The sequence below is a fragment of the Loxodonta africana genome, chromosome 4 (genome assembly GCF_030014295.1).
Source record: "Loxodonta africana isolate mLoxAfr1 chromosome 4, mLoxAfr1.hap2, whole genome shotgun sequence".
NCBI lineage: Eukaryota > Metazoa > Chordata > Mammalia > Proboscidea > Elephantidae > Loxodonta > Loxodonta africana.
This window is the reverse complement of record NC_087345.1, coordinates 134,016,626-134,031,499: the sequence shown is the minus strand read 5'-3', so window position 1 is coordinate 134,031,499 and position 14,874 is coordinate 134,016,626. Positions and strand designations below refer to the sequence as shown.

The 14,874-nt window shown below is 42.1% G+C and overlaps 2 protein-coding genes across 3 annotated transcripts in view; one reads left to right on the top strand and one right to left on the bottom strand.

Annotated features, from left to right (window-relative positions):
- Positions 1-4,096: 4,096 nt before the first annotated feature.
- On the bottom strand, positions 4,097-5,286 carry MRPL51 (mitochondrial ribosomal protein L51). The gene is made up of 3 exons (XM_003410637.4): positions 5,051-5,286; positions 4,857-4,967; positions 4,097-4,410 (listed from the first exon to the last, which is right to left on the bottom strand). The coding sequence occupies exons 1-3, from the start codon at positions 5,127-5,129 to the stop codon at positions 4,214-4,216; spliced, it is 387 nt and encodes a 128-aa protein (XP_003410685.1). The 5' UTR covers positions 5,130-5,286; the 3' UTR covers positions 4,097-4,213.
- Positions 5,287-5,378: 92 nt separating this feature from the next.
- The window catches only part of NCAPD2 (non-SMC condensin I complex subunit D2), a 30,602-nt gene continuing 21,106 nt past the window's right edge, over positions 5,379-14,874 (top strand). The window contains exons 1-2 of one of the 2 annotated variants that reach the window (XM_003410638.4): positions 5,379-6,115; positions 10,044-10,192. In XM_003410638.4, coding sequence (XP_003410686.1) covers positions 10,066-10,192 — 127 coding nt within the window. In that variant the 5' untranslated portion in view covers positions 5,379-6,115; positions 10,044-10,065. Of the gene's footprint in view, positions 6,134-10,043; positions 10,193-14,874 lie in introns of both variants that reach the window. The other variant, XM_010590821.3, reaches the window with a different exon arrangement.

Here is a 14,874-nt window from a genome sequence, read left to right as displayed (position 1 = left end):
ACATATGCTTCATACTGAAAACAGGATTTTTCTGTCCTTGAAAACAAGAGCTTTTGGATCTTCACAGCAAGAAGTATTCTATAAATGTCTGTGGAATTAAACTAGTCATTTCCTCTTTACCAACAACCATATTTTAACGTTGATTCTTCAGAACACCTTGCACTTAGCAGAGACTCAAGTATGTGATTTTCTTTATTCCAAACCAAAACCAAACCCACTGACATCGTGTTGATTCTGACTCATAGCAACCCTATAGGATGGGGTACAACTGTCCCATAGGGTTTCCAAGGCTATAAATCTTTACGGAAGCAGATGCCACATCTTTCTCCCATGGAGTGGCTGGTCAGTTAGAACCGTCGATCTTTTGGTTAGCAACTGAGCTCTTAACTACCGCACCACCAGGCCTCCTTCTTTATTCCAGTCCCGTCAAATCATGTAAAGTATCACAAAGCCACTCATACTTCATACCTCTCCATCCTTACACACAGCTCGTCTCCCCATTAAAAAGCAGAGTGCATTCCCTCACTCTTGTGAGTCTGGGTCGGCCTGACTTACTCTGATCAATGGAAAGCAGTGCCATGTGACTTCTTGCCCTAGATCTTAGCCAGCCTTGCAACTTCCATTTCTGCCCTTTGGGATCCAGCCTCCATGTAAAGAAGCTTCAGCTTAATTACCAAATAGACTATGTGGAAAATCTCAGCCACCACAACTGAGACACCACCAATCTTGAACACTCTAACCCTGTCCAAGCTCCCAGCTGAATGCAAACACATGATTAACTTCAACCCTCAACAAATGGAGAAACCACCCAGCTGAGCCCAGACAACCCAGAGAATAAAATGAACTAATAAATTGTCATATTTAAGCCAGTAGGTTTTGGGATGTCTTGTTATGTAGCAACAGATAATTGAATGATACTTACTTTAGAGGATTTGGATCAAGAGACCTAATCACTCGAATTTCTCTACATTCAAATCTCAACTTATATCTACAAATAATTTACATTTTCTATAGTTTGCAGCATTATTTTACAAATAAAAAGCTAAAATAATTAAAAAATATATCTTCACTCATTCCTTCAGATTTTTTTATCTTTGGCTACGCACACTCTAAAGGAATGTCATTACCATTTAGATTTGCCAAACTCTGTACTATTTTAAATGCATAATTTCATTTATTCCTTACATAACCCTATGGGGAAAGTACTGTATTATTCCTACATGATAGACTAAACAAAACTAAGCCTCACAGAAATTAACTATTTTGCCTAAACAGATAGCTGCCATCAGGTGTACTCCGACTCATGATGACTTTACGTACAACAGGATGAAATGCTGCCTGGTCCAGCGTCATCCCCACGATGGCCAGCAGGTTCTAATCCACTGCTGTGGTTATTGTGCCAATCCATCTTGCCAAAGGTCTCCATAGCTCTCTACTTCACCAAACTTGATGTCCTCCACTAGCGACTGATCTTATCTAATGCCGTGTCCAAAGCAAGGAGAATTGAACAATGTGCTGTTGTGACCCATTAGGTTCCACTGGCTAATTTTCAGAAGCAGATTGCCAGGCCTTTCTTCCTAGTCTTAGTCCAGAAGCTCCACTGAAACCTGTCCACAATGGCTGACCCTGCTGGTATTTGAAGTACTAATGGCATACCTTTCAGGATCACAACAACATGCGAGCCACCACAGTATGACAAACTGACAATTTTGTTGGTTTTGCCTAGGGTCACATATAGTGATACAGCTTAATTTCAAACCCAGATCTGACTCCAAAGCCCATGCTCTTAATCAATAGTTTACACCAGGGAACCATATTAACCTAAAAAGCCCACCCAAGGAAAACAAATACAAATTTAAACCCACGTAAGGTAGCTTTAAAAGCAATACATCAAATACACTTCATTGAGCAAATATTGAGAGACTCACTATTCTAGGCACAGGAGGTATACCAGCAATTTAACCCTAACTGATACATCATTCTACAGATTGTAGCAACATCTTTCTCCTCTCCATTAAGTAATATCAAGATTATTTAGCTTGATTCACAGCCAAGTATTAAAAGGAAAGCAAGGCAGATAGTGTCATACTGTGCTTTAGTACAGCCAAACCCAACTAATCATCCCCAACACATTTGGTGTTGTTCCCCACCCCAAACCCCCACTATGCACCACTGATCTCTCTTCTCTTCCCCGCTTGAAATGCTCTGCCATCCTCCTCTCCTTGCTAAAATTCAACCTCTTCTATGAAGCTTCTCCTGAAGGTACAGTCAGATACATTCTCTTATCTAGGCTATTTATTGTCCGTATCAGTGGCTTCCAAACATGGCTAATTAAAATCACCTAAAACTAAAAAAAAAAAAAAAAAAATCACTGTTGATTCCAACTCTCGATAATCCCACAGGTTTCACAGTAGAATTGTGTGCCACAGGGTTTTCAATGGCTGTAACCTTACAGAAGTAAATCATGAGGGCTTTCTTCTGTGGCACTGCCAGGTGAATCCAAGTGCCAACCTTTCAGTTAGTAGTCCTGAACAAACCTTTTGCATCACCCAGGAATCTAAAATCACCTAAGGGGCTTTTAAAATTAGAATTAGCCAAAATTAGAGGACCCATACTTTGAAAAAGGAAGACAGGAACCAATTTTAATGTTCATCAAAATGGTACTGGTTAAATCATTATGGTACATAATATGAGGATATGAAACCATTTCCAAACTGTATTAATTGAAAAAGGTACAGAACAATGTGCACAAAATGTTACTTTTTAGAAAGGATACGTATGTCTGCGTGTATATACATATATGTCTACACGCACATACATAAGCTTGTACATGCACAGAATATACAAAAGAACTAAAAGAAACTTATAACAGTGACTGTCTCTGAGGAGAAAAAACAAAAACAAAAGAACAGGGTGTGAAAAACTTTATCTGACTGCCATTTTGTAATTTTTAAATTTCACATTGTAGCAATGATTTAAAAATTTTTTTAAAAACCACATAGATGCTCAAGACTCAGTTCAGCTCTATTGATCACAATCTTTGAGGGTTGTTCGAAATGTTAAACTGGTCAGGTTTAGGAACCATACACTATAAATAGCAATTATATGCTATTTATTACCTCATGAAAGTATATGTGAGAATACAACTTTTATACCACTAACTAGAGAAGTATAAAGTTGGGCAGAGTATCTTGTGCTTTTTTGTTTTCCCTGTAGTTCCCAGGTCAGAGCAGGTACCCAATAAATATTTGATAAAAGTAGTGCAGAAGTATAATTCCATTTTTCTACAGCATTTCATCCCAGCGTGAAAGGGTCTTTAGAAATATATTTAGCTTAACAGAATTATAGGGTAACTAAAAATTACCATATTCAATATATTCAGGGCCAAATGTCAACAAGTGCCAACAATTTACCTTTTAAAAAAATTTTTATTATGAAACCCTAGTGGTATAGTGGTTAAGTGCTCTGGCTGCTAACCAAAGGGTCAGCAGTTCAAATCTGCCAGGCGCTTCTGGGAAACTCTATGGGGCAGGTCTACTCTGTCCTGTAGGTTTGCTGAGTCAGACTCGACAGCACTGGGTTTGGTTTGGTTTTTGGTTTATTACGAATTAGGTGAAACTTTACAGCGCAAATTAGTTTTTTGTTAAAAAATTTATACACAAATTGTTTTGTCACATTGGTTGCAATCCCCACAGTGTGTCAGCACTCTTCCCCTTTCCCTTCCCACTCTGGGCTCTCCGTGTCCATCCATTCAGTTTTCCTGCCCCTTCCTGCCTTCTATCTTTGCTTTTGGGTAGATGCTGCCCATTTGATCCCATATACTTGATTGAACTAAGAAGCATGTTCCTCATGTGTGTTATTGTTTGCTTTATAAGCCTGGCTAACCTTTGGCTGAAAGGTGTACTTCAGGAGTGGCTTCGGTTCTGAATTAACAGGGTGAAATTTTTTCTTTTTAAAAGCTAAATGTATGGCTAGACTGCAAAGGGAGAGTAACGAAGCCCAAACCTGAGACCAAAATACTCAGAGATACATTAGATTTCATATTTTATGTGACTAAACAGAAGCAACATCTAAATTAAAGTGTATGGACAGCAGATTCCAAAGAAACCCATTTTATTACAGAAAACACAAAGCCCTTTCCTCATAAGGAAATGTACTGTTCCCCTTTTCAGGGTGATAGATGTACCACTTCCACAATTCTCAGTCTTCTCTTCTACCGGTACTTTCCATGTCGATTAAAGTGTTTGTAAAGATAGCTGATGCGTTTGTTAAGGTTGTGCAAGTCATCAAGGAACATTCGATTCCCAACCATTTTCTTCTTTCTGATACAACGCTGTAATTCATTTCCCTTCCAACCTCGAAGCCATCTGGGGCCCTTGATCAGTTCTTTGGGATGCTTTTCGAAGTTACCTGTGTAATGTGAGAGAACATATTAGTTCCAGGACAAGAGAACTCAGCCTAGACCCACTAAGCTTTCAACAGACAGTTACATCTTCCTAAGTAGCCCTTGTACTCAAGACACAATACAGTACAGTGTGAAGAGAAGACTCTGCAGCCAGACTGCTTGGGGTTGAGATTCTGGCACTGTCATTTACTAGCTTTGCAAAATTACTTAATCTCTCTGTTCCTCAGTTTCTTCATCTTTAAAGTGAAAGGGCTGCTATGAGGATTAAAGTCGTTAATACACGTTGGGGATGCAGAACAGTGCAGAAAACAATGTAAACAGGCACATAAGTGGTTGCTCTTATTATTGAGAACGACACCATTATATTGAGAACACACAGGTGAAAAAAATGATAGTTGTTATGGCCTAATTGCATTTTGAATTCTGTACTATGCAGAGAATCGAATCTTACCCAGGATCCCAATGTTGTCATACACCCCAAACATGGCTCTCTTCTCGTTCCAACGATCAACCACTTTAGGGGGTGGGAGGGTAAGCCTTACACGGGACAATCCAGGAACGCCTAGGAATGAGGGGATAAAAGAATGAGTCTGACACACCTACTGAAAGCAGTTCTCGAGACTTCTTTCAACATCAGCTACTTACCCAGAGAGAAGCTTCTGCAGGTCAGGGGCACCCAGCCCCACAGGACCCTGCTTGCCCCCCAAGAGAGGCTCCCTGCCATTGCTCTCGTCTATCTTACAACGGCACACGGCACGATTCCAAACATGAGGACCAGACGTATTCCTCAGGGAGATAACGACGAGAACTATCACTCCTAACCTCACACACACCCAAAGCTGGCGGCAGCCATCTTGGGCCTTTCCCAGGGAGCTCCGGGAGCAGGACCCGCCCCGCCCACCAGGTTCCGGCGCGCGAAAGCCTAGGCCCACCTCCTCGGCCTCTCCGGGGCCCACCGGGCCTGCCTGCCGGAGTTTCCGAGCTCCGGATAGGTGAGGGAGCCGGCCAGGTTACTCGGAAGGGCGTGAAAGTCTGGAACCTGGAGCTTCGGGGTGTTCAAAGACGAAGCCCTTTCCTCTGAGCCTCACAACAGTCTAGGCGCTTCAGCTGTTTTATTACCCCATTTTACAGAGGAAGAAATTTGAGGCTCAGAGAGCGAAGTGACTTGCACGGGAGATGGCTTAAGTTGGATTAGAGCCCAAGCCTTCTAACTCCCGGCCTGGACTTTGCCTCCTGTCCAGGGGGCGACTGAGTGGGTCACTATCCCAGGGAACTAGCAGTGCCTAGCTAGAAACGTCACATTCCTGGCAGGGACTGCCAAAACCTCCCCAACTTCCGTAGATAATGGGACCCTGCAGCCACATGGCGAAGCCGGGGTGATGGTGGGAGGAACCGGGTGCTGGGCTCAGCTGGAATCCAGGACCCGGCTCTCAGCGGCAGAGCCCGGCACTCTGGGTCCTCTGCTGTGATTGGCCGGTTTCTCCAGCGAGCATCGCCATTGGCCCCCTTGCAGCCGTTGAGATTTGAACTCAGGCGGTTTCGGCTGCGTGGCGCCTAATCCAGAGGCGGGTTTTTGCCTCCTCCTGGTCGGGATTGGCTAGCTTCTCGGCCCGCTGGAAAGCCGCCCAGCTGATTGGTGTGTATTGTGCAGTCCGTGTTTTTTGCTTCCATTTTTGTCCGACCCGACAACCCGAGTCGGAGGAGCGGCAGGTGAGGGGCTCGACTAAGGTGTGGTATTAATGGGGAGCGGAAAATGGAAGGCTGGGGAATGGAGTACGGGCAGTAGGACTCGGTATTAGGCAGCGTAGGAGAGGCAAGGAGGTCTACTGGGGATATCTTTGGGGTGCGATGTGATAGAAAGCCAGACAGATCCGCAACGCAATCGTGGTAATTTGATCAAATCACTTAACCTTTCTTAACCTAAATTTCTTCATCTGTAAATTGGGTTCACATATGTACTCCCTGGGTTTGGGATTGGGGGGATTAAATCAGATATGATAAATTTAAGTAGCATAACAGTCCGGTGCAGAGTAAACAAGTAATGTTATGTTTTCCCGTTCTGTAGCCTCATACTGGGTCACTGCTCTGGCCTCAGGTGAGAAATCTATACTTAAGCAGCTTGCCCATAAAAATGGAACTAATGATAATTTTACACATAGGTATGTCACTTTACAGTTGTTTAAACAGTTTCATACCCTTTGACTAATTTGATCCTCATAGCAGCATTGTGAAGTCATCAGAGATTAGTAATCGCATTTTAGAGATGAAGCCCAGGGTGTTATGTGACATGACCAAGTGGCAGAGTCACAACTCGAATTAGATTCTGGTGAAAGGTTGATCCTGTGCCTCACATCCTTTAAGATAACAGTTATCAGTTTGTTGTGAGACTGAAAAGGGTTATTATATATTGGAGATGCGGAAAATAATTGTTGTTAGGTGTCGTCGAGTCGATTCCAACTCAAAACGACTCTATATACAACAGAACAAAACACTTCCTGGTCCTGCGCCACCCTCACAATTGTTGTTATGTTTGAGCTGATGGTTGCGGCCACTGTGTCAATCCATCTCTTTGAGGGTCTTCCTCGTTTTTCTCTCACCCTCTACCAAGCATGATGTCCTTCTCCAGGGACTGGTCCCTCCTGATAACATGTCCAGAGTACGTAAGACAAGGTCTTGCCATCCTTGCTTCTAAGGAGCATTCTGGTTGTACTTCTTCCAAGACAGTTTTGTTCTTCTAGCAGTCCATGGTATATTCAATATTCTTTGCCAACACCATAATTCAAAGGTATCAATTCTTCTTTGGTCTTCCTTATTCATTGTGCAGCTTTGAAATGCATGTGAGGCGATTAAAAATACCATGGCTTGGGTCATTTGCACATTATTCCTCAAAGTGACATCTTTGCTTTTTAACACTTAAAAGAGGTCTTTTGCAGCAGATTTGCCCAGTGCATTGCCTCTCATTTCTTGACTGGTGCTTCTGTGGGCATTGATTGTGGATCCAAGTAGAAGGAAATCTTTGACAACTTCAGTCTTTTCTCTGTTTATCATTATGTTGCTTATTGGCTTAGTTGTGAGGATTTTTGTTTTCTTTATGTTGAGGTGTAATCCATACTATAGGCTGTAGGCTTTGGTTTTCATCAGTAAGTGCTTCAAGTCCTCTTCATTTTCAGCAAGAAAGGCTGTGTCATGTGCACATTGCAGATTGTTGATGAGTCTTCCACCAAGCCTGATGCAGCATTCTTTGTATAGTCCAGCTTCTGGGATTATTTTCTCAGCATACAGATTGAATAAATATGGTGAAAGGACACGACCCTGATGCACACTTTTCTTGACTTTAAACCATACAGTGTTCCCTTACTCTGTTTGAAATGAGTGTCTCTTGGTCTATGTACAGGTTTCTTATGAACACAACTAGGTATTCTGGAATTCCCACTCTTCGCAATGTTATCCATAATTTGTTATGATCCACACAGTCAGATGCCTTTGCACAGTCAGTAAAACACAGGTAAACATCTGGCCGATATTCTCTGGTTTCAGCCAAGATTCATCTGACATCAGGAGTAATATCCCTTGTTCTCTGCCCTCTTCTGAATCTGGCTTGAATTTCTGGCAGTTCCCTGTCTATGTACTGCTACAACTGCTTTTGAATGATCTTGAGCAAAATTCTACTTGCATGTGATATTAAGATATTGTTCGATAATTTCCACATTCTGTTGGATCACCTTTCTTTGGAATGGGTACAAATATGGATCTCTTCCAGGTAGCTATCTTCCAAATTTCTTGGCATAGACGAGTTAGCACCTCCAGTGCTGCATCCATTTATTGAAACTTCTCAATTGGTATTCCATCAATTCCTGGGCCCTTGTTTTTCGCCAATGCCTACAGTGCAGGTTGGACTTCTTCCTTCAGTACCATGGGTTCCTGATCATGTGCTGCCTCTTGAAATGGTTGAATGTCGACAAATTCTTTTTGGTACAGTGACGCTCTGTATTCCTTCCATCTTCTTTTCATGCTTCCTGTGTCGTTTAACATTTTCCCTGTAGAATTCTTCAGTATTGCAACTCAAGGTTTGAATTTTTAGTTCTTTTAGCTTGAAAAGTGCGGAGCGTGTTCTTCCCTTTTGGTTTTCTAACTCCAGATCTTTGTACATTTCATTATAATACTTTCCTTGGTCTTATCAAGTTGCCCTTTGAAATTTCTGTTCAGCTTTTTTACTTCATTTCTTCCTTTTGCTTTAGCTATTTTTTGTTCAAGAGCAAATTTCAGAGTCTCTTCAGACATCCATTTTGGTCTTTTGCTTCTTTCCTGTCTTTTTAATGACCTCTTCCTTTCTTTATGTATAGATATCCTTGAGGTCATTCCACAGCTTGTCTGGTCTCAAGTCATTAGTGTTCGATCCATCAAATTTATTCTTGAGATGGTCTCTAAATTCAGGTGAGATATACTCAAGGTTGTACTTTGGCTCTTATGAACTTGTTCTGATTTTCTTCAGCTTACCTTGCATATGGGCAGTTGATGGTCTTTTCCACAGTCGGCTCTTGGCCTTGTTCTGACTGATGCTATTGAGCTTTTCCATCATCTCTTTCCACGGATGTAGTCACATTCCTGTTATTCCATCTGGTGAGGTCCATGTGTATAGTCATCATTAATGTTTTTGAAAAAAGGTAATTGCAATGAAGAAGTCATTGGTCTGTCATGCAATCTCCGGCATCATTTCTATCACCAAGGCCCTATTTTCCAACTACCAATCCTTCTTTGTTTCCAACTTTTGCATTTCAATCACTAGTAATTATCAGTGTATCTTGATTGCACGTTTGATCAATTTCAGACTGTGGAAGTTGGTAAAAATCTTCAAATACTTCATATTTAGCCCTAGTGAGTAGCAGGTAAATTTGAATAATACTTGTAATAACAGGTCTTCCTTGAAGCCATATGGATATTAATCTGTCACCGACAGTGTTGTACTTCAGGATAGATCTTGAAATGTCCTTTTTGATGACTGATGCGACGCCGTTTCTCTTCAATGTGTCATAGTAGACTATATGATTGTCTGATTCAAAATGGCCAATAACAGTCCATTTCAACTCATTAATGCCTAGGTTATTGATGTTTATGTGTTTCATTTCATTTTTGATGATTTCCAATTTTCCTAGATTCATGCTTTGTGCACTCCATGTTTCAGTTATTAATGGGTATTTGCAGCTGTTTCTTCTCACTTTGAGTCATGCCACATTACCAAATGAAGGTCCATCCACATCATTATTCAACTCTACTTTGAGGAGGCAGTTCTTCCTCAGTTGTATTTTGAGTGCCTTTCCACCTGAGGGGCTCATCTTCTGGCACTATATCAGACAGTGTTCCTCTGCTATTCATAAGGTTTCCACTGGCCAGTTTTTTCAGAAGTAGACCACGAGGTTCTTCTTCCTAGTCTGGAAGCTCAGCTGAAGCCTGTCCACCATGGGTGAACCTGCTGGTATTTGAGATCCCAGTAGCATAGCTTCTAGCATCACAGCAACACGCAAGCCACCACAGTACAACAAACTGACAAGACCCATGGGGAGGTGTGGAGAATAACAGCACCAGATAAAAAGACAGGGCTTAGATACAGACCCTCACGTTTTGGTTGTTTGGTTTCTAGCCCTGCGATCCAGTAGGAGAAGATGCCTCCCCAACTGTATGAGTTCCATCTGCCCTTATCCCCAGAGGAGTTGTTGAAAAGTGGAGGGGTGAATCAGTATGTTGTGCAAGAGGTGCTGTCCATCAGACATCTTCCGTCACAGCTTAAAGGTAAGTCTACATAGCTGCCACTGTGCTTAGCACTTTGAAACAACCATCCCACATGTAGTTATGTTGCCTGTCTGTTTTAGTACACCATTAAGCTCCATGAGGGCTAGGAACATGTTTTTCCTATTCCCTAGCATTGCATAGTTATCTGACATGAAGAATACACTCATTAACTACCTTCTCTGGGTTATTTAATAAATCATCTTGTTGTATGTTGTTGCTCTTTCCTCGTCTTAGTCTGGGTTCTCTAGGGAAGCAAAACCAGTGACGCTCTGCTCTATAACTCACTGCTGTCAAGTCAATTCTGACTCATAGCGACCCTATTGGGTAGAGTATAACTGTCCCACAGGGTTTCCAAGGAGCTCCTGGTGGATTTAAACTACCGACCTTTTGATTAGCAGCCATAGCTCTTAACCACTTTGCCACCAGGGTTTCCAAGGAAATGGCTCATACTGTTGTAGAGGCTGGCAAGTCCCAAGTCTGTGGGTCAGGTGTCAGGCTGGAGGCTTCTCCTCACTCACGTAGCTGCAGGGCCTGACAAACCCAAGATTGGCAGGCAATACCGCAGGCTACTAGCTCAAGTCCCAAGAATCAGAAGTCACGTGATAAGTGGTTGCAGGATCCAGAGCAAGCAAGTGAGCTTTGCCAGAACATCCATATATATGTTGGATACCGGCCATAACCCCAAGGAAACTCCACTTACAACTGACTGGCTGATCACATTGGATCACATCATGGAGGATGGCTATATCATTGCATAAATGGCAAATTATATCGTTATATAACTGCCAAACTACATGATTATGTAATTTCTAAACCATGAGAATCATGGCCCAGCCAAGTTAACATACAACCTTAACCATAGAGGGGAAAATTATTTTAGATCTTTACTCCTTACCATACATGCAAATAAAATCCTTATGGATTTAGTAGTTATAGGAGAAGGTAGCCTGTTTAGGATGTCTGGGACTTGACCTATTATTTCAGGTTCACGCATTTTTGAAGTCAAGATACTTTGTTTCTCAGAGTGTTCAACAATGGAAAGAAAACATAAGTATAGCTGCTGTATTAGTTATCTAGTGCTTCTATAATAGAAGTACCACAGTGGATGGATTTAACCAACAGAAATTCATTTTCTTACAGTTTTGGAGGCTAGAAGTCCAAATTCAAAGTGACGGCTCTAAGGAAGGCCTTCTCTCTGTTGGCTCTGGAGAAAGGTCCTTGGCTCTTTGGGTTCTGCTTCCTGGCTTCCTGGATATCTCCATGTGTCTTGGCATCTATCTTACCCTATCTCTCTATCTTTTTTATCTCAAGAGATGGACTCAAGATACACCCTACTCTAACCTTGCCTCATTAGCATAACAAAGACAACCAATTGCCAAATAGGATTATAACCGCAGGCATAGAGGCTAGGATGTACAACACATATTTTTGGGGAACACAGTAAATCCATAACAGCTGCAAATCAGTTGTTGTCCACTGAAACCTATATAAATAACCAAGAACAACACTTTCATTACCAGCAAGACCCCATAATGTCACTGTGCTTGTTGGAAATGCTTTGGAAGGGTAGAAGCAGTAAAGATTAAGACTGTGGAGCCAGACTGCCTGGATTTGAATCCTGGCTCTACCATTTTGACCTTGGACAACGTTACTTACTCCTTCTGTGCCTCGGTTTCCTCATCTGTAAAGATAGGGATAATAACTACTTCATTTAGCATTTCCAACAGTAAAAAGGTTTGGTTCATACAGTAGCTTGATGATAAGAGTCCAGCTTGTTGTCTCTTAGAGTCCCTGGGTATATAAATGGTTAACACGCTTGGCTGCTAACTGAAAGCTTGGAGGTTTGAATGCACCCAGAGGCTCTACAGAAAAAAGGCCTGGCAGTCTCCTCCCAAAAAATCAGCCGTTGTAAGCCCTGTGGAGCACAATTCTACTCTGACACATTTGGGGTTGCCATGAGTCAGAGTCAACTTGATGGCAACCAGTACTGGTACTGTCTCCTCTTGGCCCTCCCTCCGTCATGGTTACCAGAAGGCAGTTCCTTGCTCTGATGTCTCAATGTCCAGAGACGGGAAAGGGGATTCCCTATCTTGTGTTTTTTCTTTTCTTTTAAAAACGTTACCAGAGTCCCCCAACAGACTTACCCAGAATTGGATCACATGCCCATTTCTCTAACCAATTGCCGCTAAGGAAAATAATTACCCAGATTGGTTAAAGTGATTAAGATAACCACTTACGGGCCTCCCTAAACCTGAACGTACCACCATTTATTTGGTAAGCAAGGAGAAGGCAGCAGGGGTATGGAGGTTGACCAATGTGTGGCCGACCCACAGTGTTCACATTGCATAGACCAACTGCATGTGCTGCACACTACAGCAAACTGTTCTTCAGTTACTACAATGCATCATTTTTTAAAATACATGATCACTTTTTTTTAAAGTCCTTTTATAATGATTACTTTTTTTGGTGATTTTGATGTTTAGAGTCTTAAGTATAAGTTCTACTATAAATATATAAATATACACTTAATTTATTGAGCATTTACTTTTATGCTACATGCCAGGTACTGTTCTGGGCACTGAGAATACAACACTGAACAAAACAGACAAAAAGACAAAATTCTTTCTCTCAAAGCATTCACAGATAATTAAATACGGAGTATGTCAGATGGTTCTAAGTGCCAAGGAGAAAAGTAATCCGAGGTAAGGGAGCTAGGGTTTGCTGGAGGGGGAGGTCCGGGGGTGTCATTTGATGTTGGATGATCTGAGAAGGCTTGCTGATAAGTGAGAGTTATTTGAGCAGGGACCTTGAAGTGAACTAGGCAGGTCTTGGGGAGGGGCATTCTAGGCAGGCAGAAAAGCCAGTGCAAAGGCTGTGAGGTAGGTACATGCCAATGTGGTTGGAATGGAATAAGCTTGGAAAAGAGGTCAGATGGGAAGTGGTGCAGATCACTCTAGCGTCTTGCTCAATGTGTGGTCCTCAGACTAGCAGCATTAAAATTAATATCATGACCTGGGAGCTTATAAGAAATACAAGGCCCACCCCAGAGCTACTAACAGAAAATCTGTATTTTAGGAAGCTCCCTGGGTAATTTGGATGCACATTTAAGTTGGAGAAGCACTGATTTAGAGGCTCGTGGGTCATGGTGAGGGCTTTTGGCTTCAAATGAGTGAGCTTGAAAGCCGTTGGATTTGGGGCACAGAAATGACGTGGTCTGATGTTTTAAAAGTAAAAAAAGCAGGACACTAGTTAAGAAACTAAGACAATAATACGAGGTTACTTGGACTGGAGTGATACCATTGGAAGTTGGTGATAAAAGGTAAGATTCTGAATATATTTTGAAAATAGAACCAACAAGATTGCTGACTAGTTGGATTTATAGGGTTATATAAAGAAGAATCTGGGGTGATTACAAGGTTTTCTAACCTAAGCAACTAGAAGAATGGAGTTGCCATTTACTGAGATGGGGAAGAGTATGAGAGGTGCAGGTTTAGACTTGGTTATGTGAATGTGGAGTTCAGGGGAGAGGTGGCAGCTAAAGAGACATATCTGGGATTTAATACTCAGCGTGTAGATGGCATTTAAAACCATGAGATTAGAGTGCGTGTAGATGGAGAAGAGAAGCAGTTCGAAGACCAAGACTTGAGGGAATCCAACATGTAAAGGCTGGGAAGATGAAGAAGAACCAGTAAAAGAAACTAAGGAGCAGTCATTGTGACAGAAAGTCAAAGGAGGGGCTAACTGGAAACTAAATAAAGAGAACATTTCAAAGAGGAGAGGAGAGGTCAACTGTGTGTGGCTACTAGGTCCAGTAAAATGAGGACTGTGGATTAACTACTGGGTTCAGTGGTGTAGCTGTCGTTGGTTACCTTGACAAAAGCTGTTTCAGAGGAGTGGTAGAGGCAATAGCTTGATTGGAGTAGGTTTATGAGAAAGTGGGAGGAGAGAAATTGGAGCCGGTGAGTCGAGATAACCCTTTCCATTTTTTTTCTTACAAGGAATAGCAGGGAAATGGGATGGTAACTTGAGAGGGAGGTTGGGTCAAGGGTGGATTTTTGTTGTTGTGATTTTAAGACGGGTGGTATTACATGTGTGTATCCTGAATGGGAATGATCCAAGAGAGGGAAAAGCTGGTGATGCAGGAGGAAGAGGGAACAACCGTTGGAGCAGTACCATTCAGTAGGCAAGAGAGTACATATATGATCTGGTGCACAGATGGAAGTGATGACTTTATTAGAGCAGGGAAAACTTATGCATTGTAGCAAGAAGGCAAAGTGTATGGATGTGGTAAATATAGAGCTAGGGACTACTGGAAGTTCTCTTCTGTCTGCTTCTGTTTTCTCAGTGAAATAGGAAGCAAAGTCTTTAACTGAGAATGATTTGGGGAAAAAAATGGTCTTGAAGTTATGAGCAGAGGAAAGTGAATAGACCTGGGAATTTGTAATAAGCTTACCAGGAAATACTAAGGGCCAACTTGAGGTTATGCCATACCAGTTGCCATCGAGTCGATTCCAACACATTGTAGGACAGGGTACAACTGCCCCATAAGGTTTCCGAGGGGCAGCTGATGGATTTGAGCTGCCGACCTTTTGGTTAGCTGCTGAGATCTCAGCCACTGCGCCACCAGGGCTCCACATTGAGTTTAGTGGTCATGAGTTTACAGTAAGAATATTCAGCATGGT

What these genes read in the sequence shown, in the direction of transcription:
- MRPL51 (XM_003410637.4), bottom strand. Translation starts at nt 5,129, where the DNA reads ATGGCAGGGAGCCTCTCTTGGGGGGCAAGCAGGGTCCTGTGGGGCTGG. An exon ending in CTGCAGAAGCTTCTCTCTGG is followed by an intron (nt 4,968 to 5,050) that starts GTAAGTAGCTGA and finishes CCTCATTCCTAG; the next exon opens with GCGTTCCTGGATTGTCCCGT. An exon ending in TGACAACATTGGGATCCTGG is followed by an intron (nt 4,411 to 4,856) that starts GTAAGATTCGAT and finishes CACATTACACAG; the next exon opens with GTAACTTCGAAAAGCATCCC.